This window comes from Schistocerca piceifrons, chromosome 4 (assembly GCF_021461385.2).
Source record: "Schistocerca piceifrons isolate TAMUIC-IGC-003096 chromosome 4, iqSchPice1.1, whole genome shotgun sequence".
In the NCBI taxonomy this organism is placed as follows: Eukaryota; Metazoa; Arthropoda; class Insecta; order Orthoptera; family Acrididae; genus Schistocerca; species Schistocerca piceifrons.
The window spans coordinates 457115758-457143219 of NC_060141.1; the positions used below are offsets into that span (position 1 = coordinate 457115758).

The 27462-nt window shown below is 41.0% G+C and overlaps 1 protein-coding gene across 4 annotated transcripts in view; it reads right to left on the reverse strand.

Moving 5' to 3' along the window:
- Nucleotides 1-1691: 1691 nt before the first annotated feature.
- LOC124794933 (rho GTPase-activating protein 19) overlaps nt 1692-27462 on the reverse strand; it is a 140591-nt gene continuing 114820 nt past the window's right edge. For 2 of the 4 annotated variants that reach the window (XM_047258647.1, XM_047258646.1), the window contains exons 8-9: nt 20319-20417; nt 1693-2808 (exon numbers count right to left, since the gene is read on the reverse strand). In XM_047258647.1, the coding sequence (XP_047114603.1) occupies nt 2140-2808; nt 20319-20417 (768 nt within the window). In that variant the 3' untranslated portion in view covers nt 1693-2139. Of the gene's footprint in view, nt 2809-16453; nt 17264-20318; nt 20418-27462 lie in introns of all 4 variants that reach the window. The other 2 variants (XR_007016629.1, XM_047258648.1) reach the window with 2 other exon arrangements.

A 27462-nucleotide genomic window follows, 5' to 3' on the forward strand; every position in this document is an offset into this window, starting at 1 on the left:
ATGTGAGGAAAAAAGTCAACAATTGTATCTAAAAATAAAATAAAAGCCTAATACACTTACTTTCTGAACATGCCTCATACATGTGCATTTTGGTTACTTTTATTTCACATCAATCCACTTTTTATTCATCACCAATAGGCCACCTTGGGAATTATTGTCATCTTTCATGCCTTGATTATTTTTGAATAGTTCCTTCATCAGGTGCATTTACGGAAACATACTGGAGAAACTGCGTGCACACTCACATCCCCCCCCCTCCCCCCAAACGGCAATGAGGGGAAGAGAGAAATTTACACATTCTCAGTGAGTAACCTTCTGGCACAATAGATATGAATGAAGTGTGGCTTGGTTTCTGGTTGTCCATTTCCTCTAATTGGGTACAGTAGCTCACTTTCCATTTGGCTTTGCACTACTTTTCCCTCTATCGGCCTGTTGGGATGGCAGTTTCAGCTGTGTGCTGCTAATACCTGGTTAAAGTACCTTACTGGACTGTGAGTACAAGACTCCACTTCTGGCAACAGGTAGGGCACACAATGCAAGTATAAAGCCAGACTTTTTTCCAATTTACCATTTAACTACTTCATTGTACTCTTAACATCTGCTGAACTTACTATTTCATACAATTCTTTTACCTTCCAGGCAGCTTCCTGAAAGGGATTCAGGACATTCTGAAGCTCACATATAACTGTGTAGACAGCAGCTAATTTGCAATCTGCAAAGGTTGCTCCACTGAAAATATCCTAATTGCAATATACTCTTTTGATGGCATCCACATCCTCCTGGCACTCGACAAAACTTTTTGAATCCCATAGTGTGGTAATTTCTCAAAAGACCATCTTCCCATTTCACAAACATAAACATTCCCCAAAGTATTTAATGCACTAATTCCTGCTTTTGAGTAGTTATTCTCTACAAATTATTCAAGGTATTGCTATTACCCAACAATGCACATATTCCACTGACACTGACTCATTTCTGAACTGTCAATTGTGACCCATACTGTTCCCAAAATAATCTTGGTAAATACAAGTCTGTCCAAATACATACTGCCAATTCAAATGGCAAAATGAAATTTATGTTGAGTACAGATATGTTAAATGACAATGACGGAAGAGTCATCACAAGTTTCCCTTGCATTTGTGGAAGTTCATGTGTCTTTCAAACGCTATGTACACTGGCTTCTGCACTATTTAGTGGCAATGTCCATGTTTGCTGGCTTCTGTATATTTAGTAACTGCATGTATTTCAGCTGGAATTATGCATGCTTAAATTCACAACAAGATTCATAGGCCGCCAGGTGCAATTTCATTCTAAAGAAACAAACTGAAATAATTGAAGTTGAATGCCTATCGCTGCAGTAACATATTGCTGCTGGATATCACAGGACGGTCAAAATGCATACAAAATTATTACCACACAAGTGCACAACATAATGTATGTAGAAGGCAATATAAACTGGAGTTATACAAAAACAGTAATGTAGTCACAATATTTTGTTCAAAATAATTTAATTATGTAAGCCGTAACAACACCAAAATAGGTGAAAGTTAATATATTTCTTTTTGTACATGGCACTTACAGTTTCTTGTACTATACATCATGAAAGTAGAATGCAATAAACAAAACAGAAAGGAGCATTAACTCATTATAACTAGATGAACATTTCAGTTTGAATGAAATATAAATTAACGTGAGAATCTATATTACAATATGTTTACATCTGTTTTAAAATTTACAATCTTAATTTTTGATAAGCACAAAGTTCTTTAAAGAACCTAAGAAAAGTAAGTTTTTTCCAAACATTTGAAATAATGTGACATTTAGAAGGTATATGAAAACATCTAAGAATGCTTAAATATTTAATGTCACTATGAAAGCTGCAAGACAGTTTGAAGCTTCTGTTTGACAACTTTTGAAGTAACACTCTTACTTTGGCCTGATTCCAGTGAACTTTTTCTACAGTGTCATAGAAACATTACAAGTTAGTTCTTGTACTTGGTTGTAAATACTATTGTTACAGGTTTTTGGTATTCCATATCACATTTAGGACAAATACAGTTAATGTTGAACTATCAACATTATGTCAATACTGGCCTCAGTACGTATTTATGATGATTACGTAAAAATACCTGATCAACATCATAATGATGTTTCTTGCAGAAAGTTCTTGCAAAATGTAGAAGACTCAGTCCCCACATCTTTAACAGGTACAGAGGTAGCTACTTGAACAGCACACAGTTTGTCTGCTGCAAACCTGCTATTTTCCACACTATCATCATCAAGAGAAGATGGTTGACCTCCATTTAAGCAAAACAATAATGATTCACTCAGATTGTTCTCAACACTTTGCAGAATCCTATGTTCTTCTACAGAAGAGTCCAAATCACTCCCACGGCTTATAAAACTCAAGTCAATTGGAGAAGCAGTAAGGACACTACGACTTGACAGATATGATTTAAACGGGCTGCTCAGGGAACCGCCATTGCAACTATCAGCTTCATGGCCATCGGTGTACATGTTGAAAATACTGTTTTCATTTTCCAGGACTATTTTTCTTGAACAGCTATTTTCTTTATCACAATCACTTATAGTGCAAAAAGCACCAGCAGGTTTTATAGGTGTGTGTATTTCTGTGCCCACACAGTCACCGTTCACAAATGCTTTAATGGCACGGCTCCCACCAATGGGTGAAGGCATCCTATTAGCATCATCTGGAGTGTTCATATTATTAATACTTGTAAGATGGCAGAGATTAGATCCAGATAGAACAACAACTGGTTTTCTGCTTCTTGGAGTCATCATTGTTTCCTATGATGATAAAATAAGTTAAGCTTTCTTTAAGTACATAGCAAGACTAGACAAGAAACATATAGTGATACACAGGGTTTCTGGAAAGTAAATAGGTATAAAATGGCTGTACAAGTTTTGATATTAATGGAATCTTAATCTATATTGGCACTGATACAGTTGCAAACATATCGCTCCACATTCTGCGTTTGTTCCATCTTCCTCGTACACAACACTTCCCCCCCACCCCCTGCCACTCCCAGTGGTGAGAGCTTGTTTTCTTAAGTAAATATGGTGGCCATGAATGATGATGCATACAATAACGGAAAAGATGGCTGATTGCCTGACTATTCAACAGTGAGCACAGATTATGAGGTGTGGAATTCCATCATCCTGGTGCAGAGAGTCTGTAGCATATTGTGAGTGGAGTGAATTCCACAATTTGTCCCAAAACAATAAATAATTGTAACAAACAGTTAATGGCCACAGGCTCAGTAAAAGATGCAAGACAAACTGGCCGTCCATCCATGTCTTGATCTGTTGATAAAAGTGGTGACTGTGCAGGAAATTTTTGTATTCAGCCCTTCGAAATCAACACGTATGGCAGCACATGAAAGTGGGCTCACAAGGTATGCGGTATGTCAAATCAGCATAAGGAATCGAATTCTTGAATGTGGAAACCCCATCACCAGGAGACCATGATCATAGAATGTGGGGAGCCCATGTTTGGTTGGCATGACGATTGGCCTCAATTGTTCAATAACATCCTCTAGAGTGATGAACCTGTATTCCATGTGGGATGTTTTATCAATTGACACAGTTACAATTATTGGGCAGAATAGGAGCCTGGTATTACAATGAAGATGATGTTGGCTCACTCAAAAGACACTGTACGGTATGGAATGTCAGCCACAAATTTTATCGCTCCATTTATCCTGTGCAACACAATGAACGCAGAAAGCTACCTATGGAGGCTCAAAATTATGTCTGGCCCACAGTATCTGCATGGGATAATAGTGACGAGTCTTTTATGCAAGATGGTGCACCACCTCACTTTGTAAATGTTATGTCTGTGTGATTGGATGAGAAGTTTCCAGGACACTGGCTACGAAAACACAGACCACATGAGTGGCCTTCAAGAAGTCTATACCAGATACCATGTGACTTTTTATGGGGATGGGAAAAATACGAGGTGTAAAGGACAAAACCTCGCACACTGGAAGTACATATTCAGGACATTATCAGCAACATCGCATGCGACTTCCTCCAGAGGACTGTGGGGCTGATACCCAGCCATTTGAGATGATAAGTGGATGTCATTGGCACCTACAGTGAATTTTAAAGCATGCATCCACATTCTTTTACAACAACGTATGCATGACATTAATTTCAATAAATTAGCATTGTAAATGTAGAATTTATTTGCTTTTTTCAATACCTAGTTACTTTCCAGTTGCCAAGCAAACAAGTGAAAGGTACTGCCTGCAAAAGCAGCATACTATCTTGACATAAAATAAAACAAGGCTTATTGTAGTGCTAAGGTACTATCTGTCAACTTTGAAAGAGTTTTTATTTGCTACGAGAAGTCCTGCCAAAATCAATCAACTCAGTGGCAGTGGACAAACAGCTTGCAACAGGCATACACATGCACTCCATCAAAAAACATTGTGTACTTACCAAATATGTTGAATTAGTTATGGGTGAACACAAACCATTTGAGATCACAAACATTTAATTTTTGTCCTTCAACTGCTAAAAATATTTCTATACATAATTTTCTATAATGCTGTGCAGGAACTTTTGCCTTCTGGTAGAGCACAAGAATACATGTGTAGTAAAATGTTCAGTCTGAGTTGACAGAGAGAGATAATACTTGCCTCAGCATAAGGACACATTTCCAAGGTTGAAATTAGCTACGTACTACAGCAGTGTGCGTGTAAGCAGGTGGCAGTACAATGTGTTTTGTGCACCTAGAGAAAGAGAATACTTTGCAGCGTCACCAGTGTGCTCTGTGTCTGTCCCACACCTCACCCTCCAGCCACTTCCTACCCTGGTAACTGGCAATGATGAGGTGACTGCTACACCAGACCACTGGTTCAGCTTCTTCTGAACCTCTCTAGTAGAATTTTCATGTTCAGAAAACTATTACTGTCAGTTCTTAAGGTAAAACTTATCATGTTTGCTTTATGCCATCTGTCACTCTGGTCAACAGGGATTTTGGTACAAAAAGTACATATTAAACTTAATTCTATATCATAATGTGACATGAAACGTGAAATCAGAAAGTGTACATCATGTCAGGATTAAAAGTTAGGAGCTCTAAGTGGTAATAGTTGAGAGATTTACTGTGTAATTTTTAAGTGATTTTTGTTCGAAAGCAGTACAGAAAGAATAAGGACAGTGACTTTTCTGTTATTAACTTTACTGTGAATTATTGTTTGAATGTAACATTGTTTTGTTGTGCTTTAGGATGCAAAAAACAACTGGGGTATATGCGCCCAAGTCAGAACTATAGAACATGAACACAGAGAGGAGTTAAGCAACTATACGTCATTCCCAACTGACAGAAGAGAAGATAGCTAAAAGCAGGCATGCCGTAAAGGGGCTAAAAAAAGACACCATACAGAAATGGAGGTCTGAAACTAAAAATTAAACGGCCTTCGCCATATTGATTCAGCGGATAAAAAGTAAAACGTGGTCGACAGCCCAAGCATCATTTGCTAAAATGCCTGATAAAATCAGACGGCAAACCCAAGCTGGAACATAAATGGTTAAAAAAAGGACAGTCCATCAGGAAGTGGTGCGCAGTTAAAATTTGGGCGCAATATGTACAAAGTGGTGGGGTAGCACCACTTAGCAAATGATGATGGCTAAAAAGGCATTGCCCAATACGCAGCAGAGTTAAAACAATCTCCTCCCGGTGGGAGGGCCAAGAGGAGGTCGTCCACGGCACTGGGAAAGGCTTAGTAAGCCGAAGCTTATTCCCTTGAAGGGAGGACCATTGGCAATGCCAAAGGGACACCACCTCCTGGCAGACGGCAACGCAGAGATCATCGGAGGGAATACAGGTACTCGAGGGCTGAAGTACGAGGACTGCAGCCTTGGCAGCAGTGTCATCAGTCTTGTTTCCTGGCAGACCAACATGAACGGGAACCCACATAAACATGACACTGGCTCCACCGAGAGTGAGCAAGTGACAGTTCTCCTGGACCTGCTGCACTACGGGATGGAGAGTGTACAGCGCACATAGACTTTGAAGGGCAATGAGTGAGTCTGAGCAGAGGACACTATTGAAAAGCCTGTGCCGCTGGATGTACGCTGTGGCCTGATACAGGGTGAAGAGCTAGGCTGTAAATACTGAGGAGTGTGCCGGAAGCCAATATTAAAAGGCACGGGTGCCAATGACAAACGCAAACCCGGCCCCACTCAGTCCAAGAGCCATCAGTGTATACAAAAGTACTATCGCAAAGTTCCATGCGAAGGTTGTGAAACTGAAGACGATAGACCGAGGCTGGAGTAGTCTCTTTAGGAAGCGAATGAAGGCCAAAATTAACACAGGTGGTGAAGGGTTCCCCACCCACCAGGAAAGTTGCAGGTAGTTTGAAGTTAAGCCACCATAAGAAGTGCCAAGAGTGGACTCCAGGAGGTAACAGAGAAGAGGGACAAGCCCCGTACTCATGATCAAAGGAATCATCAAAGAAGGAGGCATAGGAAGGGTGGCCCCACACGGCAGACAAATGGGATGCATACTTGCTGAGGAGAAAGTTACGGCAATAGGACAGTGGTAGTTCAGCAGCTTCAGCATACAGACTCTCAACCAGGTTAGTGTAAAAGGCACCTGTGGATAGTGTTGAGACATTGTAAGAGGTATGGACGTGCAGACGCATAAATAAAGCAACCATAGTCAATTTTCGAACCGACAAAAGACCGGTACAAACGGAACATAGGACATTGAGGGACCGCATAGAGCGGGCTGCCAGGTAAGACACATGGGAGGACCAAGAGCGTTGCCTATCAAGCATGAGCCCCAGAAATTTTGCAGTTTCAACAAACAGAAAGGCAACAGGCCCAAGATGTAAAGATGGTGGGAGAAACCATTTGCACCACCAGAAATTCATACAGATGGTTTTCTTAGTGGAAAAGTGAAAGCCATTGTCGATGCTCCAGGAGTAAAGACAATCAAGACATCGGTGAAGCCGCCGCTCAGTGAGACAGGTCCATGGAGAACTGCAATAAATGGAAAAATTGTCAACAAAAAGGGAGCAGGAGACGCCCAGTGGGAGACAGGCCATTATAGGGTTAATGGCGATAGCAGAGTGGTCGATGCTCAGGACAGAACCCTGAGGCGCACAATTTTCCTGGATAGAGGTGTCCGACAAGGCAGGACCCACATGCACCTCGAAAACTCAGTCATGTAAAAATGCCCAAAGAAAACAGGGCAGGCTCCATTGGAAGCCCCACGTATAAAGAGTACAGAGGGTACCAGTTCTCCAGCAGGTGTCGTAGGCCTTCTCCAAATCGAAAAACACAGCAACAGTCTGGGATTTCCGCAGAAAACCATTCACGACACGGGTGGACAAAGTAACGAGATGGTCAACTGCAGAACACCGCGCTCTAAATCCACACTGTGCATTGGTTAGATTAGTTAGTAAATGGCAAGACTCGAGCCACCACACCAGCCGGGCATGAATCATACGTTCCATCACCTTGCAGACGCAGCTGATAAGAGAGATTGGGCGGCAGCTAGAAGGAAAGTTTTTGCCCTTACCAAGCTTAGGTATGTGTATGACGGTGGCTTCACGCCAGCGTCCAGGACATGTGTCTTCTGCCTAGATGCAGTTGTACGTGTTAAGCACAAAGCACTTGACACAAGAAAAAGGTGCTGCAACATCTGAATATGGATGGCATCTGGCCCTGGGACGGAAGATCGGGATGAACTGAGAGCATGCTCTAGCTCTCTCATAGTAAAGGCAGCATTATAGCACTCCCAATTCTGAGAAGAGAAGGGTATCGCCTGAGCCTCCTCCGCTCGTTTCCGATGGAGGAAGGCAGGGTGATAGTGGGAAGAGCTCGAAACTTATGCAAAATGGTGGCCCCAAGTGTTGGAGATAGCAATAGGCCCCACACTGACATTGTCAGCTACTGTCAGTCCGGAAATTGGGGAATTGATCTTGGTTCCAGAGAGCTGTCGGAGGTTGACCCACTGACAGAGGAAGGTGTATGCATCTGTTTATAACGAATGCAGTTTGCTTGTGTAGGGTGGCAGTTAAAACCGCGGAGAGCATGTCTCCGAGCGCGAATCACGCCGCGGCACGCCTCAGTCCACCAAGGGACTGGGACTCAACGTGATAAAGAGGTAATGCGGGAGAGGGAACATTCTGCAGCAGTAAGGATAAAGTTTGTGAGATATTCCACCTGATCATCAGAACTGGGAAATCTCTTTCTTCAAAGGTCATCAGGGAGGAGTAAAGCTGACAGCCAGCCTTAGGAAGCTGCCATTTAGGCGTGCATGCAGATGGGGCAGGAGTTGGAAAACGGATAGCACAGGGGAAATGGTTGCTCGAGTAGGTGTCATAAAAAACGGACCACTCAAGACAATGGGTGGTGCAGAAGGATAGGTCCAGATGTGAGTACGTGTGTGAGGAGTCTGAAGGGAAAGTGGGTGCCCCAGTGTTAAGGTAGAGGAGGTTAAGTTGGTTAAGAATGTCAGACAAGAAGGCACCTCTCTGACAGATCCTGGGAGAACCCCAAAGGGGATGATGTGCATTAAAGTCAGCGAGTAGCAAAAAGGGGGCAAGTAGCTGCCCAATAAGTTGAAGGAAGTCTGCCCTGGTGACAGCGAATGATGGAGGGACATATATGGTACAGAGGGAGAACATATGACAGAGGGACCAATCGGCAATTTGGGAAGGTTGCAGCTCAGGCAATCACCCCTCCCTGGGCCTGACCCGTACCAGGGATATGTGTGAACCCTACCTGTCGACCCGGGGCTGGGAATTACGCGTTAGCCAGTCACCTGTTACACATCAGATGCATGTGCCGGCCTTCAGGTGCGCACAGGGAGGAAGAAGACAAAAAGAGGATCCTCAAACACCGAAGCGGAGGAATGAGAGGAGAAGGGAAACAAAGAAAGGAAGGAAAAGGGAGCAAAAAACAAAGGTGAGACTTATGTCAGCGACAGAATGCAGAACATTTCCAATAATACCCCAGACATGTTCCCTAAGGGAGGGGAAAAAGAATAGCAGTTGGACAGACATGCAGCATGGAAGGGAAAAAATGCTGCAAAGGCTGGGGCACAGTGGTAGCCAAGCACCAACCCGCCAAAGAGTGGCGAGCCCCCTGCATGGATCTGAATGTAACGTATACCACTTCTGTACTCCCTATCATGTACTTGTTCACATCAGCCAAGAAGTATTATATGTTCATTTACTTAATTTATTACCTGCAGTCTAATAACTTTTGTTTTGTTTTTTGGGAATTAATTTGGTTGTCATGCAATTTACCAATAGTGAAAAGTGGTTTGTATGCATAGAACATACCTTGAAGGAATCAAAACTTGCTTGTAAAAACCACCCAGAAACCTTTTGTTACATATGATGAATTCATATCTAGGAAATAAAGATGACTAATTTCTAGCTCACTGATGGCACTGTATCATTTGCATTTCAAATGGCAATTGGATGATCCAGATAAAAATTGGGCACCTTACACAACACGCTCAAGATGTAATTCTAAACTAACACATTGGCTAAAATGTAAAAAAAAAAAGAGCACTTACCATTTGGCATATCAATTATCTGACACGTGCCTTGAAACCATGCCAATTGCTACTCATGCTTGACAAATATAACAAACTTTCCATCGAAGAATAAGAAGTAAACTGAGTATCCTAACCTACACTTGGAGACTTGTCCCCCATGGTGAAGACTTAACAGCACCAGCTCCTTCATCCTTATGGGAAAATGTTCCTGATTCTGACCATGCATCTACAAACTCAGTGGAAGCACAGTGTCACTTTCCAGAACAAAGGCCACATTTAATAACCCAAGTAGACCTGAATAGTTTTGTTCGTGAATTATGCTTATCCAAGAAGTTTGCAGAATTTTTGTCTTCACATCCAAAGTAATGGAACTAACTTCATGAAGAAACAAAAATTATACACTTTGGACAACATAACAAATATCTGATGTCATATTACTGCATGGTGGACAACATTTGTGCTTCTATTTATGCAGTAGGTTTAATAAAATAGCTAAACACACTGTACCATGCTACAGAGTGGCACTTGTTTATAGACAAGCCTGAAGGCTGAACTATTACATAATTGCAATACTTTTCCACCTGTACCTGTAGGGTGTTGAGTGATGAAAGAGAATTACATAAATTTATCAGAGCTAACTGAAGATATTAACTATACAAAAGAAATCTGAAAATATGTGGCAATCTGAAGATAACTGGTTTAGTAACTGGTCTCCAGAATGGTTTTACAAAGTACTGTTGTTTCTTTTGTCTTTGGGACAGCCATGCAACAGAAACATTATACAATTATACTGTGGACACCGCAAAAGGAATTCGCTCCATGGAAAGAAAATGTGAATCCTTTGGTGGATTCTCAAACTGTTTCATTCACCTGCCATATGTCAAGAATTTGGTGAAGCGGACAGACAAAAGTGGTAACGGTTTCATGTAGGAGTGATCTCTCAGTTAAGTTATGTGAAACTGAAAGAAGGGATTTTTATAGAGCCAAAGATTAGAAAGTTAATAAATATGCTGTAAGAACTTTGAAGAAAAATTAATTCAATCAGAGCTTGCAGCCTGGTTTTATTTTAAAATGTCAGTTTCCTAACAGAGCAGAAAACAGTGACATGTTAATAGGAATCTTGTAGAGAACTATAAAAACTTTGGATGCCAAATGTCTCTAAAAATGCTCTTCCTTCATTTAATTTCTTTCTTGCCTATTTGGCAACAGTAACGAGCATGGGGGAAGGTTCCATCAGGGCAAATTGCAGACGGAGACAAGTACAGGCCTGAAGGTGATTACCGTTGGTTTCTAAAATATAAAGGATCTACATCCCACAGAAGGAAGTTATCAACAAGAGGATTCAACCAATCATCATCATCATCATCATCATCATCATCATCATCATCATCATCATCCAGGATATGAATATTGCAAGTTTGACTGTAAAAATCTACATTAGGCCTAGGGCAGCAGAGTAACTTAATTTTATGACAAACTATGTTATAATTGTACAAATTTAATGTAGTAGATACACAGACCACTGCAGCCTCTGTTTTTAGACACTGGTATTTTAAAACTTCAATAACATCAAACTGCAGACTGATGACAAAAACCTAACAGCAACTTCATTTTCAGATAAGCAGGTTCAAATTAGTTACGTCCACCACATTTTCTCTCTGAACCTGAATTGTACTGAAACTTCCTGGCAGATTAAAACTGTGTGCCCGACCGAGACTCGAACTCGGGACCTTTGCCTTTCACGGGCCAGTGTTCTACCATTTGAGCTACCGAAGCACAACTCACGCCCGGTCCTCACAGCTTTACTTCTGCCAGTATCTCGTCTCCTACCTTCCAAACTATACAGAGGCTCTCCTGCGAACTTTGCAGAACTTGCACTCCTGAAAGAAAGGATACTGCGGAGACATGGCTTAGCCACAGCCTGGGGATTGTTTCCAGAATGAAATTTTCACTCTGCAGCGGAGTGTGCACTGATATGATACTGGCAGAAGTAAAGCTGTGAGGACCGGGTGTGAGTCGTGCTTCGGTAGCTCAGATGGTAGAGCACTTGCCCATGAAAGGCAAAGGTCCCGAGTTTGAGTCTCGGTCGGGCACACAGTTTTAATCAGCCAGGAAGTTTCATATCAGTGCACACTCTGCTGCAGGTGAAAATTTCATGCTGAATTGTACTGTTGTTGTTGACCAGTGCAATGAACACTAAAGTGGCTAAGTAACCTCATCATATCTAAAGTAACATGAAAATCAAGGCAAAATGATCTATGCATCCCCCAAAGCGCTTGCTTGCTGCAGGCAGACATTGCAGAATGAAGCTACTGGCTGGAGCATTACATGGTATACCGCTCCTTGCCACATGCATGTCCACCAACTACCTTTTTATGTGCACACCACTATAACACGCCTCAGCAAGTAGTTTATTAGCTGTAACAGCAGTTGCAATTCTTTGGAAAGTTATATACTATAACTTCTTTTTTTCTTCTTCTTTTGAAGAAATGAAGTAACCTGTGTACTACAGGGTGTACAACTTCGCTTTCGCCTTTCCCCCCAACAATTGAGGCTTTAATGTAACAAAGTGGTTACACATGTATCATTCAAAGTATTTTCCATTGCTGGCCACTACTTTCTCCCATCTTTTGGGCAGTGTATGAATCCCGCGTCGCAAAAATTGTTCATCTTTTGAAGTGATCCACAAATCGATCCAATTTGTGACTTCTTCATGAGATCGGAAGTGTTGGTCAGCCAGGCCAAGTGCCAGTGATCTAAACAGGTGATAGTCAGAGGGAGCAATGTCTGGAGAATACGGCGGGTGGGATAGGACTTCCCATTTTAACTTTTCCAAGTATGTTTTGACCTCTTTTGCAACGTGAGGTCAAGCGTTGTGCTGCAAAACCATCTTATCATGCCTCTCATGTATTGCGCCCATTTGTCTTTTAATGCTTTGCTCAAACACATTAATTGCATTCAATAAGCAGCACCTGCGATTGTTTCACTTGGTTTTAACACCTTATAGTACACGACGAGCTGGTCCCACCAAATGCAGAGCATTATCTTGGAGCTGTGAATATTCAGTTTGGCTATCGACGTGGAAGCATGGCCGGGATATCCCCATGATTTTCTGCGTTTAGGGTTATTGTAATGAATCCATTTTTTGTCCCCAGTCACAATGCTATGCAGAAATCCCTTCAGTTTTTGCCTCTGAAGCAACTGTTCACAAACACACAAACGCCGTTCAACGTCTCTTGGTTTCAGCTCACATGGGATCCAAGTTCCTTCTTTCGAATCATGCCCATAGCCTTGAGATGTTTTGAAATGGCTTGCTCCCACTAATTGTGCCAATTCTTCAAGTTTCACTTGAGTCTTCACTCAGCAATGTCTCCAATTCTGCACCTTCGAAAACTTTCTCTCTTCCACCACCAAGCCAGTCTACGACGTTAAAATCACCGTTCTCGAAGCATTGAAACCACTCGTGACACATTCTTTCACTAATAGCATCCTTACCAAACGTACTTGAGAGCATTTGATGAGACTCAGCCACTGTTTTCTTCATACTGAAACAAAACAGTAACACTTCCCGCAAAAGACGAGAATTAGGCTCGTAAATTGACATCTTCAATCAAGAACAACTTTATGATGCAGACACAAAATGACTAATGTTTGAATGAGGTTATGTTGATCGATGTCCAAACTAACTGCCTGACGTCTGCGATCTGTTTCTTTCGACCGCTACTTACTGTTGTCGCCACCTATCAGCAAACGGCGGAAGCAAAGCTGTACACCTTTTAACTGAGTGAAGTTAAAGTGACACTTGTTATTACTTATGCAATAGATAAAGTTTAAACTTTTCCTCCACACTGCTCTTCCCCAAATCCAAATCCACTTATACACTTTTCAGTTTAGCAATGTTCACTTCTAATCATATGCTTGATTTTCAATGAATGTAATATTAAATGTCCCTCATCTCTGCAAAACCGTGTTCATTTACAAAACAAAATAACTTTTCATGTTTACAAATGTTACTTGCTACCCACCCAGGCTCTGTCTCTTCTCTGCCTATATGTTATATAAGTAATTAGTTATCATCTCTCTCTCTCTCTCTCTCTCTCTCTCTCTCTCTCTCTCACACACACACACACACACACACACACACACACACATACTGCATACAGGGATGCTCTAGATGTGGCACAGCATTTCACCTGCACCTGAGGTGCAAGAGCATACCCAGGATATGAGCTTTGGAAGAGTGGAGGAAACTTATTAATTTCACAGTCAATGGAGAAATACTTTTGACATTTCACAAATGGTTCTGGGCACATTTGTTTCCAGTCAGTATCTAGCTTGTGGCTTTTAAAGAATTGGGAGGGGGGGGTGATATACATATTCTCTGGTTGTTTCAAATTGAAGCACTATTCCAATATTTTCACCATTCTCTACGTGACAAGGCATGTAGCAGTGTGCTCATTAGTGCCCAATTTTTATTATTGTTTTGCTGTTTACTCCACTACTGACTGCAGAAATGGATTAATTTCAAGAGCACTGAGAGAACTATTATTTGTATATTTTTGTCAACACGGTACAACGTAATTATACAGATCACTGAATACTCTCAGAAGAGCAAACCGCAGTTCAAAACGTTACTCAAATGTTTTAAATGTACTGTAAGTACTTACAAGTAATCATGTAGCTCCCACATAGACAATACTATCACTAAAACAACAAAATAGTTCTGGAAGACTGAAAACAAAAACACAAAAACACTAAAAAACAATATTCATAACAAAAATCAAAACATAATTCACAACTACTACTGATTTAAAAATACACACACATGTACTAATGTTCACTAATGAATAACTACATTCCACCCACACTGCCCATACGTGCATGTACATTTATCATGGAAAGCTATTATTTTCATTTCATTGTAATCTGCTGATACAACAAAAATGACCTATGTTGCACTGCAACATTTACTAAATACAACATTAGAATTTTAGCTTATGTATACGTTAAGAATGAAATACTCCAAAATAACAGAAAAGGAAAGATGACAAAGGGCCAGAAGTGATTCATTTTGGAAAACAGAACAGATACAACAAATACTTCTATCTTAGGTTTGGTGTACTTCGTCAGTACACTAAAAAAACAATTTACAAAATAATTCTTAATAATCTGAATGGAACAAAAGTAGGTCTACCTATGTAACATCCTGTCTTCCCATTTCAAGAATGGGAAGCTTCCTCTCTAGTCTAGAGTAAGGGCTTTAAAGGTATAATGCTTTCATCTTATGGCAAATAATTATGTCATTCCAAATCTGATCTACATTTCTCAAAGAGGTATAAAGAATTGATCACTTGTGGAGATGAGAGCTTAAACTCAAAGTGACACACTGCATTCACTTAAATGGTTCGTGAAGTTCACTTTCATCTTTGGCAACTACCAAAATTTTGGTATGCTCCGATATAAAGGAAGAGTCCAGAACACTACACAGGCAAAGACTGAATGAGGATTGGTAACCACAGTTTAACTTAATAGCAGTACAGTGCGAACAATAAAATTATGGGACTAGAATAAGGAGTAGGGCCCAAGTCTGATCAGGATGGTGCTTGTCCATACTTGGACGCGTAACATATTATTTTGTCATTGCCACCTCGACTATATTTAAAAAAAAAAACAAGTCAAATGCTATGTTTTAGAAATGTTATATTTTCTACGCTAAATGAATAACAGAGAATTTAGTTTTATTGTCCAAATACTGCGCAAACTATACTTCACTGAGCAAAAACTGTTTCACACTCATGTAATTTCAGGTTGTCACTGAATATGCCAGTATTTTGAACAATTCACAAACACAGCAACTTGTGGCTGTAACTACTGGCAAAATTAGTCTGACTACAGCATCTACTACTATATGCTAGGCTCTCTTCAATGGCCACTGTTTAGTAGTCAATTTTCGATACAATTCTATTTGTATTGTGCAAATACTGAGCTTCGATACTACTTGAATGAGTTATTTCAATAAAAATGACTTATTTCAAATCAAAATTGTGGTAATTTCACCATCCCAGCCCAACAATTATCCTGAATGCCTTGGTGTGAATTGGAAATCCTTAAAGAAATGTTTTACTATTTTTTGCATTAGATGATAAACTGAGATGCCAAAGGAACAATTTTCAAGTTAATTTAAGACCCAAACAGTGAGCCATGCTTCAACTTTGTAGCCCCCCCCCCCCCTCCCCCCCATCCGCAACAGGCTGCACTTCTCCATTCTGATCAAGATACATGCATATTATATGACATGTGAAATCAAACTGCAACTTAGTACCACCAACTGCCACTTAATGACTAACCTCATACAATACCAAGATCTAATGTTCTTGAACTGAGTCTGCAAAGTGTTGCAAAAATTTATGACAAATAACAAAAGCAATACACACTGTCCAGGTTGCAATATGTGTGAAGAGCTAAAAATTATCTGCAGTGCTCAACAGACTGTGAGGAGAGTATATTTCAGATGTGTGTGTCAAGAAATGTATCATTATTTTACTAAAAATTCACACAAACTGACTAATTGCAGCAACCAGTCACCAAGAAAGCTTCCCACTAAAATGAGTGCAATAATTGATAGTTATCTGTGTTATATACCCAGATGTACTGTCTTATTTGAAGACACAATAATCTTTGTTGTTGAAACAAAACACTGTGCACTTAAATATTTCAATTCTACTTCTTCAACTATTCAGTTGCACATAATGTGCAAAACTGAAGCTACACATAAGAGAACTTAATATTTGCGCCAATCATAAAACTTAACCAGTTCACCAGTGCTTGCTAGTCAGTCCATAATGCTCATCAACCCTATGCCCTCCATGCAAGGACGAGTCTACGCATTTAAGATTTATTGCTTACCTGCATAGCTTTAGGCATTTTCTGAGTAGACCGGGTGATGGGTGATATGGAGCTGCTTTGGTTTAAGCTGATGACCTGCAGGGCAGGTGTACTTGAAGCCCAGATTGGGGTAGATGGAAGAACAGAAGGAGACTGGTCTCTTTGTAAAGCTTGTGTACGTTCTGTGTCCAATTCACTTAACCATACACTGCAATTTCTATCACTTGAGTTATGTAAAGGTGCTGCCAACTGGATAGGCTGAATGAAGGTTGACATGGAAGGCAGGGGAATTACTGTGATCACCTTCTGCTTCAAAAGTCACAGACTTTGCATGAAACAATCTCCCATTACTCAAGCTTTCAGGTACACCAATTAATTTCATATTTCTAACTGTAAGGGGAATGTTACCATTTATAAGATGTCTGTCACAGTAATCATTTACTAATAATTCATTATGAGTATCAACAGTAGATTGTTGGCACTGCACTGAACTAAAAGCAATATTCATTTGAGACTTATTGCTCACTGAATTTTTATGTAAGCTATCCATTTGCTGGAATGGGATCCACTACTAGAGTCACAGTTATTATGCCTAAGTGACTTCAGCATAACACTGTTTTCTTCACACATGCTATTCTCAGAATCAACACAAATCAGCCGCCGTCTCAACAACAGTGGTTTGGCAGTTTTCCTTGAGTATCTTAGGCGTACTACGGTTGAATTAGAGTCACACAATGATTTTCTCAAAGTAGGGAATTCACAGAGGGGAGTGAATCCACCACTCCCATGTTCCTGGAATAATTTAATACGATCGCCTGTTCTTGTTGGTGTCTGAAAATGAAGGAAATTCCAAATAGCCACAGAAATTGAAAAGACAGAAAAAACACACATACAGAAAGAAAAAGGACGAAAGAAGTGTCCAAATAAGTCCATTCTGTGGGACCCAACTCAAAGTGTTAATCACGTACTAACAAGAACAATATTAAGTTAGTCAAATCCCTTTTTTTTTCTTCAAAGAGTGTATATTGTTATGGTAAATACTTCATTTTACACATAAACAACTGGAAGTAAATTCGAATCTAGACATACAAATGGAAAGATTCATTTCCTGTTTTCTACATTTTTAAGACTACTTTCATACAGGAGACACAAAGAGGTTAATTTTTTGTTCACAAACTATAAAAGGAAGAGGGACTACATGTTTTAGGTGGCCCCTTTGTATGCAGAAATTATTAAAATTAGGAAGTTCGCTAAATTCAGCTCTTCTTACCTTGAAACTGAACGCTCTAGGCAGAGACCAAAATGAAACAACTGAAAATTCAAAAATAACTATTTCATTGAGCCTTATGAAGTATGACCAGACACTGAAACCAACTGATTTACACATACGATTGGGGGGGGGGGGGGGGGGGGGGGGGGGGGGGGACAATGTCAAATGTCATGATAGGTCAATTCCAGAACTGGTGGATTCATCAGACCACTCAAAACCAAGGAAATCTTATTACTACTTATCAGGCCTGCATACTAATAGTTTCCAAGAAATTTAAAAATATTTGATTTTGATTAGTTGGAGATATATGTCAGAAGGAAAGTCCTGGTCAAATGTGAATGTCATGAAGAAAAATGAGGGCTGCATTCAAATCATGCTCAACACTGGGTAGACGTGTTTGAATCTTACTTTTTGCAATATTTTTTACATCTTTCACAGAGAATGCAAGTTTATGTGAAATCTATATACAGGGTCGCCTTTTTTACAAACAAAAATAAATAATAACATGTTTTGAGATGAAACATTTTATTGTTTCTCGCACATTTGCCTTTGCAATTAATTAACTTTTATACACCTTTGCATCAATCCAGAAATATTTTTCCCCTCCATTTTGATGTTGGTATCTCAAAAACATGGTTTTAGAAGGACTGAAAGGCTTATTGAAGTGATGAAAATAGGAGTCCGTGAATTTTTACTTTGATGTCAGAGTTGTTAGCCAACAGACCAAGTGAATATGGGCAATGAGACATTAATCCAGTGTTCCTCTCCATCAGCTAATACATTGTAAATAAGGAGTACGACACTCTGCATTATCACAATGAAGAATAAAACAGTAAGAGATACTGCAAAAAGTGTAATATGAACCCATCTACACAGTTTTGAATTTGGAGAAGTGTTATGACATGTGCCACTCTTTCACAGGAATTACTTCTGAATGGCTGATAATTACTATGCTGAAACTCATCAAAATCTGTGGGTCACAGTGTCTGAGTCTGGCCTCTCCTCCTCAGATTCATTGCCTGATAATAGCTTTACATAATGATTTGCACCTGGGATAGTATTCCACAATAAAACAATATCTACAGGTAAAATTGAAACGTTTCAATTTTCAAGCTGCAGCATGTATGCTTGATATCACAAACTGAAATACTGTTATTGTTCTGTCCATGAATAATTAAATCTAGAAGGTAACACTTTGATTGGATGAGCAGATACATGAATAGTAGGTTTAACTGTGTAAGAGATAAGCATGGAGGGGGTTGGAGGGGGGGGGGGGGGGGGGGGACATTGCTGGAATAAACACGGAAATTAAATGTATATCAGAATCAAATGAGCGAATTGACAGAAGCAGATGCAACTAAAAGTCATGCTCATGAAGTGAAGACAGTGCAAAAAATGATGCACAAGGTTCAAGTTCAAACAATTAAGAAATTTGTCACACATAAGTAACATATGTGACATGATCATTTGCATGTAATTTATTTCATATACCATGCAGGTTCTTACTTCTGCCTATGACCCTTTACAGTGTTGAAAAGTCTGCGGAGAAATACAGTACTTTTCAAAGGTTATGAAACAAGCAACTAAGCAAATGTCCCTGTCCTGCAAATCATCAGAATTTGTATGCTAATTACCATACCAGTCATATAATTGAATAATTACAGGAATGTTACTAGCAAATTTCTTTGGCATGTTCTGAAAAAACATTGTATATAACATGCCGCGGCTGACTGGCATGTGCCTAACACCAGTTCAGCAATGAAATAAAATGAAACTCAACCGGGAAGATTATGTCAACAATATTAATATTTTCAATATCTGGAAGGGGCACAGCACCATATGTACAAGACTTTCTTCTCACATTAGTGTTTATCTGAAGATATAGTAAAAGGGCAAAAAATATGATCACTGATTATCAAACAGAAAAAAACATGCTCTCATAATACTGATATTCTGCCAAGTTGCAATTACTTTCAATTCCTTAAATTACAATGTTAACTAAGTATCTGCTTCAATGACACCAGTACAGAAACTAACTGGTTAAGATAAGTGACCAGCAGTTGTGTAGCTACTGGAGTATTGACGTAATAAACAAGTACCTAGCAATCACTGCTATACTATCTTTTCTTTTAAATAAAGGGCCATAGTGTTACTGAGAGATACTGACAAAGGAATATCAATTACGTTCACACACTGTGAAACATGATACCATTGATCAAAAACAAATTAACAAGCTTACAAGTACCAATGACAAATGTATGGATAGCCTCTTCTCAACCTTTGCACTAAATTTGCCAAACTAACGAAAACTATAAATTAGAACAGAGCAACCTAGTCAGTTTGCAGTACAATTATTTTTAAGGCTTACATAGCACAAAAATAGTGGAATTCAAATTTCAAAGCACTTTTTAATTGCAAATCAGACTCGCTCAAAGATGGTAGATAAAATATATCAACACAACAGGGCATGATAAAATGATAATGCTGTGGAGCAAAGGAATCCGAAACAAAGTGTGGCAACAGCAACAGATTGTAAATATAAACTGTGGAATACAATAGGAAAATTATGTAACTTCTTGTTATGCAATGAGTAAATGTATTAAAATAATTACTTACACTTATGTCTTCTTGACTCAAAGACCTAACCACACTGCACCGCCGCCCCAAAGAATCCTCACACTTGTCCATCTTTGTTCCACCTTTGAAAATATGTCTCTGAAAACAATTAATATGCACACTTATTGAATGGGTGTGCGATTACTGGGAAAATATTCTTAATTACTGCAAGAAGTATAAAAAAAATGTTCAAATGCGTGTGACATCCTAAGGGACCAAACTGCTGAGGTCATCAGTCCCTAGACTTACACACTACTTAAACTAACTTATGCACACCCATGCCCAAAGGATGACTCAAACCTCCGACGGGAAGGCCCGAGCAATCCGTGACATGGCACCCCTAACCGCGCAGCCAAGAAGTATAAATGATGACACTTGTGTACCAACAGTCAAGTGGTTTTATCAAGCTTTCAATCTGTACTATACTTATTTCACTCATTTCTCTAATTATTTCCAACTTTGTTAATTTTACAGTAAGTCTCTATTACATTTAGGTAACTAGTCCAAGAAATTTTTACATGTGCCCCATGCAGTCCTTTCCTCAATGTTGTTTCTCCTCTGTAAATTCTTGCAGTTTTTCTATGTCTACATTTTGTAATAAGACATTATAACTGTGATTTTCTCTTTACATCCTAAATTAACTGCTACAAATTATGTACACCATATAAATATATTTGACATTATACAAAGTTGTAGTACAGTCAAGACTGTGCAACTGTGGTCTAAATAGCATGCAAAAACATACAAGTGTCAATCAATCAACTACATGCTAATAATCAAACTCAACAAATGTACAGTAACTGTTTTCTCTACATTACCTAGAACTTACCTATTTCTGCGGAGCACTATTTGTAGCTAGTTTTCTTATATAAGGTTACACCATTATTGCAATGAAATCACTCCACTGAATACTTTCATAATTAAGCAAATAATCATACGATATACGTAAGTCTATCATGCAATGATTGCATTCAGCAATTGCAGCACCAATTAGAAACACAAGTAGATGTATCTGATATCAACTAATAATGATGGAGCCTCTCCGGAGGACACCACCTTGACGAAGCACTGTCCGTGCAGGTGGAGAGGCTTGCATATCTGCGGGAAGCTGAGGGCTATGCCGAAGGTAGAGGACCTACTGCCGGGAAGGCCTCAGCCAATGGATCAGACTAATAGTGTCCCACAATATCCCATCTTCCCTATCCACTCCTAGTCCTACCCTGTTCCCTGACCCAACCCAAGGTGTGATGCGATCCGTGCTGAGGAGTGCGTGGCACATGGGAAGATGTGGCACATGGGAAGATGTGTCACAAACGGAGCCTCAGGGATAGTGGGCGACCTCCCTGAGTAATTAGCTTTACACCGCGCAGGGTATTTGTGGTGTGGACCTTCTAGATCCCCAAATCTTGTGGGACCAACATGAGCATGACTATAGAAAATAAATAAAAAGAAACTGAGGGGCAAATTGAGACCTCAGATACTCAAACATCAGAGACAGGGCCGATGAAAGGCATTTCCACTACTGAATCAGGGTCTAGACCTGGGAACTGTAACCGAGAAGCTAGACCAGATTAAGATCAAAGGCTTGTCTGGGGCCCAGAGGAGGAAGCTACTCAACGAACAGAGGAAAAAGGAAGGAAAAGAATCGCTTCCTAAAAACAAGTGGAGGGAAGTAAAGGTACTAGAACCCGAGATCCCCAGGAAAAAACTGTCTCAGGTTGAAGGGGACACACAGACCCCAACAACGTCACAGACAGGTAGTGAGCGGATAAGGGAGGAATCAAAGACTCCCTCCTCCCTGGATAAGCGAGTTCAGAAAAAACCGAGGCAAGAAATAGGGAAACAGACCTATAGTACTGCAGTCTCAGTTTTTAGGATGGCAGTTATCCAGGAAGGTTATCCACTGGTGGCCATCACCTCACAGCTGGAGGAACTAGTACAGATGGCCCTCTTTGAAAAGATTGGTGGGGATGCTGGCCCAGGTCCCAACTTCAGGAGGGTCTATCTAGATCGTGGTGCACTCATTTTTGTCTGTGAGGGGGTGCACACAGTAGAATGGCTCAAGGACAAGGTGCCCATGGTATCCCCGTGGGAAGCTGCTGGTCAAGACGGTAGCGGAGCTTCTTAAGACTGCAAAGATATCATTATGGGTACCAAAGATCCTTGAGGAAGTCTCTCCCAGGACTCTGTTCAGGAAAATAGGGGCCCAGAACCCAAAAGTCCCGACAGAAGACTGGAGAGTGATTAACCAGAAGGTTGCTCCGGAAGGACGAACCCTGGTGGTGGAGGTTGGTGAGAAGTCCCTGAAAGCGATGCAGGAGCAGGACCTGAAACTGTTTTTAGGGTTCTCGCAGGTGACCATCAGGATTCTCAAAGAACTCAAAAATGGCAGTTAAGACGGAGCCTGTAGGTGCTACAGATTAATCTGCAGCACAGTAAAGGGGCCTCTGCTGCCCTGAGCTGCTGTCTGGGGAGACAGGAAGTGGACATGGCCTTGATACAAGAACCCTATTTATACAAAGGGGGTGTATCGGGCCTCAGAGGCACTGGAGGTAAGCTGATCTACACTAGGAATCTAAGAAACTCTCAAGAACATGCATATATGTTAGAAATGGCATTTCTTTCATGCCAATGATGGATTTCTGCTCTAGGGACTTAGCGACCATCAAAATGCAGCAATGTGAGGAAGGTATCAAGAAGGAAATTATTTTGGCCTCAGCATACCTTCCTTATGAAGACAGTTCTCCCCCTCCCTTGGAGGTGAGGAGACTGGTAGAGATTTGCCATCGGCAAGGTTACCAACTGCTGGTGGGATGCGATGCCAATGCCCACAACCTAGTGTGGAGAAGCAAGGATACCAACAGTAGAGGTGAGTACCTTCTTGAATTTCTCTTAGCTAACAACTTAGAGGTCCTCAATAGGGGCAATGAACCTACATTCAGGAATAGCAGAAGGGAAGAAGTAAATGACATAACACTTGGTTCCATGACGATGGGTAAGTATGTCAAACAATGGCATGTGGTGTTGGAGCCATCCTCATCAGACCACATGTACATTAAATTCAAGATTGAAATGGGAATTAGACAGACCATGACTTACAGGAATCCCAGGAAAACAGACTGGGAGACATATAGGAGGGACCTTGACTTAGGTTTATCAGAAATTAAAACCACGATAAGGAAGCCAGTAGAATTTGAGGAAGTAGCAGAGGCTGTTACCTCTGCCATAGTGACCTCATATCAGGACAACTGCACAATCACCAGAAAGTGCACAAATAGGAGTGTTCCTTGGCGGAATAACAAACTGGAAACGCAAAGAAAACGGGTACAGAGACTGTTTAACATTGCGAGACGTAAAGGACAATGGGCTAAATATCGTGAGGCCCTTGTCAATTACAATCTTGCAATAAGACAAGCAAAGGAAGCATCCTGGAAGGCATTCTGTGAGGAAGTGGAGGGCACGGCTGCACAAGCGAGACTTCACAAGATTCTCACTAGAGTACCAACCAATCCAGGAGGTATGTTGAGGAAGGAGGATGGGGAATTTACAAAGACAGTACATGAGACTGTGGAATTGCTCCTCAAAACTCAGTTTCCTCAATATGCTCTGCCAGATAACACAGACCAGTATGTGACCCCAGAGAGACAACGGTTCTCAGGCACTCAAAGAGAGGACTGGGAATCGGACAAGGAGTGTGTGAACTTCAACAAAATCTAGTGGGCGGTGGGAACATTCCAACCATTCAAGTCACCTGGCCCAGGTGGAATTTTTCCAGCTCTCCTGCAACAGGCAGGAGGAAAGCTTATAAGAGTTCTATGCAGGCTATTCAGGGTTAGTTTAGCAGTAGGAATCATTCCCAATGCTTGGAGGACAGTGAAGGTTGTCTTCATCCCAAAGCCAGGGAGAATTGATCATACCTACTCCATTCTCAAAACATTGGAAAACTGGTTAATGTTTACGTTGGGGAGAGGGGGTTAAGGAGAGTCACTCTACACCTGAACCAACACGCATACCAACCAGGTAAGTCATGTGAGACAGCTCTCCACCCACTCGTTGGGAAGGTGGAAAAAGCACTTCACTTCCAAGAAATAGCCCTCTGAATCTTCCTGGATATCGAGGGGGCCTTCAGTAACACGACCTTCGATTCCATGGTAAGGGCAGCAGAGGTGCATGACCTAGGGACCACTATACGTAGGTGGACCAGGGCCATGCTTAGTGGAAGGAAGGTAGGAGGTATCATGATGAATAAAAAGATGGTAATTAAGACCACTAGAGGCTGCCCACAAGGAGGAGTTTTGTCTCCTCTATTGTGGAATCTAGTGGTTAACAAACTCATTGAGGAACTAAATTCCAGACAATGCTTCTGCCAAGGATACGCAGATGACCTTGTCATAGTAATACTTGGCATATTCACTGACACAGTCAGGAATATGGCACAAGGAGGGTTGGATATTGTGCAAAAATGGTGCATTAAACAGGATCTGAGAGTTAATCCTAAGAAGACTGTTGTGGTGCCATTTACGAAGAGACATATTCAGCATGCAAGTTGGAATCTAAAGCTCTTCGATGAAACTCTACCTGTGAAGGGGACAGTGAAATATTTAGGGGTAACCTTGGATGAGAAGCTAACTTGGACCCCTCATATTAAGAGTATCTGCTCCAAGGCAAAAAGTACTTTAGTGAGTACTAGGGGGGGGGAGGGGGGGGGGGGGGATTGTGGCAAAAACTGGGCCCTAAGCCCCAGAAGTATGCACTGGATATAAACCACAATGGTTAGACCTAGGATTTCCTATGGGGCCATAGTGTGGTGGAAGAAGGTAGTACAGCGGGTTGCTGCTAAAGAGCTTGCTAAGGTGCAGAGATTGGCCTGTTTAGCCATAACGAACAGAATTAGCAGCACACCAACTGCTGGAATGGAAGCCATGCTGGATATGCCTCCACTTTACCTTTGGGTTAAGATGGAGGCAGCAGCTGGGGTATACAGACTTAAAACTGGCCAAAACTGCGTCTCATTTGGATATCCAGAATCACACACTAACATAGTGAGTGCAGTAAATATAGGTATGGCTGGGGAAATGCCTGCCGACTATATAACAACTCCCAACTGCTTCGACAAGCCTTACAACATAATAATTGGAAGTAGGGAGCAGTGGGAGAAAACAGTTCAACATCATACGGGGGACATTGTTTGGTTCACTGGTGAATCAAAAGCAGACCAAGGCGTTGGGGCAGGGCTGTATGGGGTTCAGCCAAGACTGGAGAGCATCATCTCTCTAGGGAAACTGACCTCTGTATTCTAAGCTGAAATTACTGCAATTAGGGCATGTGTGGAGGAGAATATGTGTAGGTGCTACAATGAGCGTAGCATCTACATCTATTCAGACAGCCCTGAAATCATTGGCAGCTCCGGCAACAAGATCTAAGATTGTTGCAGATTGCCACAGGGCTCTGGTGGAGCTGGGGGGAAGCAATAGGGTGAACTTAGTGTGGGTCCCTGGCCACTTGGAGATCTGTGGCAATGAACAAGTCGATAGATTGGCTAGGATGGGGGCAACAACCCCATTTATTGGACGGGAACCTGTCTTGACAATCACCAAGGCTATGATCAAATTAGAACTACAGAACTGGCTTAGGAAACAGCACGTAGGATATTGGACCAAGGTCCATAAACAAAAACATGGTAAGGTAATGATGCCCAAGCCATGTTTTAAAAGAAGCTCTGTGATCCTGGGATTGAACAGGAAAGAGACCAAACTCATAACTGGACTGATGACCGGCCATGGGAACTTCAAAAAACACCTACACACAATGGGTATAATGGAAGAGGACCCTAAATGTAGGATCTGTGATGAGGGTGAAGAAACTGCATCACACCTAATCTTCGAATGCATGGCATTGGAGAGGAAAAGATACAGAATCTTCCGGACAACCAGACCTGAAGAAATTGTGCCTAACAAAAAACCGGTTGAGGGACTCCTTGCACTATATAAGGGCACTGGTTGGCTTTAGTAGATATACAGGGAGTGATACCGCAAAATAAACCTAGTTTCGGTGTGGGCAGTGGCGGGTAAGACCTAAGGTGTTTTAGCTCTCCTGTTAAAATCAATCAATCAATAATGATGGATACTGGATACTGTAAATTTTCACAGAGAATGTGAGTGATCTTAAAATAGAGATGGGTTAGGGTTCAATGCTACATTTAGATATTCTTCATTAAAGCTACAATGAAGACCAAAGAGAAACACACTCTCTCTCTCTCTCTCTCTCTCTCTCTCTCTCTCTCTCTCTCTCCATCAGGGCACTAAAGAGTCATTCTGCTGGCTATGACTGTTTCTAGCAGATTATTAAAATCTTGTGCTGAATTGGTAGGGTTATGCTTAAGCTACTTTTGTAATAAATCAATGACTTTGGATATCAATATGTTGTAGTAATACAATACTACAAAATTTGAGATAAGCAAGCCACTTCCAATTACATACCTACATCATTCTTTCCAATCTTTTTGAAAGTGTTTGAGAAAGTGGCCTACAATAGAATACTGACTCGTGTAACTAAGCAGAACTTATTAATCACCTCTCAGTTTGGCCTTTGTAAAGAGTCTGCAACTGTACTACCATCAACACAACCACTGAGGGAAGTAGCAAGATGTACATGCTCTGCATCACAAAAAGCTGCTCAGGAAATGGAGGGGGAGCAATTTCTAAGCACAGAAGTTGCTACCCCAGAGGTTAAACTACCTGCAACAGATGATATAGTCAATGAACTTGCCCAGGAATTGGGGCTAAGAAACTGCCCCTGGCCTGTGTGCAAAAACTGAAATGCAGATTAATCACATTCACTCTCACCCAGTCACAACTGGAAGGGAAAGTCCAGGCACTAAATAATGAGAATGCCGGACTGCGTGCACTTTTAGAGGTACACATTGGGGCAGAGCACAACAGGAGGTACAGTCCTTTGGATGCATTAAGTTGAGAAAATCTACAGGGACATATGGACATCCTAGAAACAGAAACACCAAACTTAAGGACCAGATCACAGTTCTAGAGGTTAATAATATCCTCAGTGCGAGGGAAAAGATAGAGAAGCTGCAAGAAGAGAACATTAGGTTGAGATTAGAAAATGAACATCCGAAAAAGATAGGGGG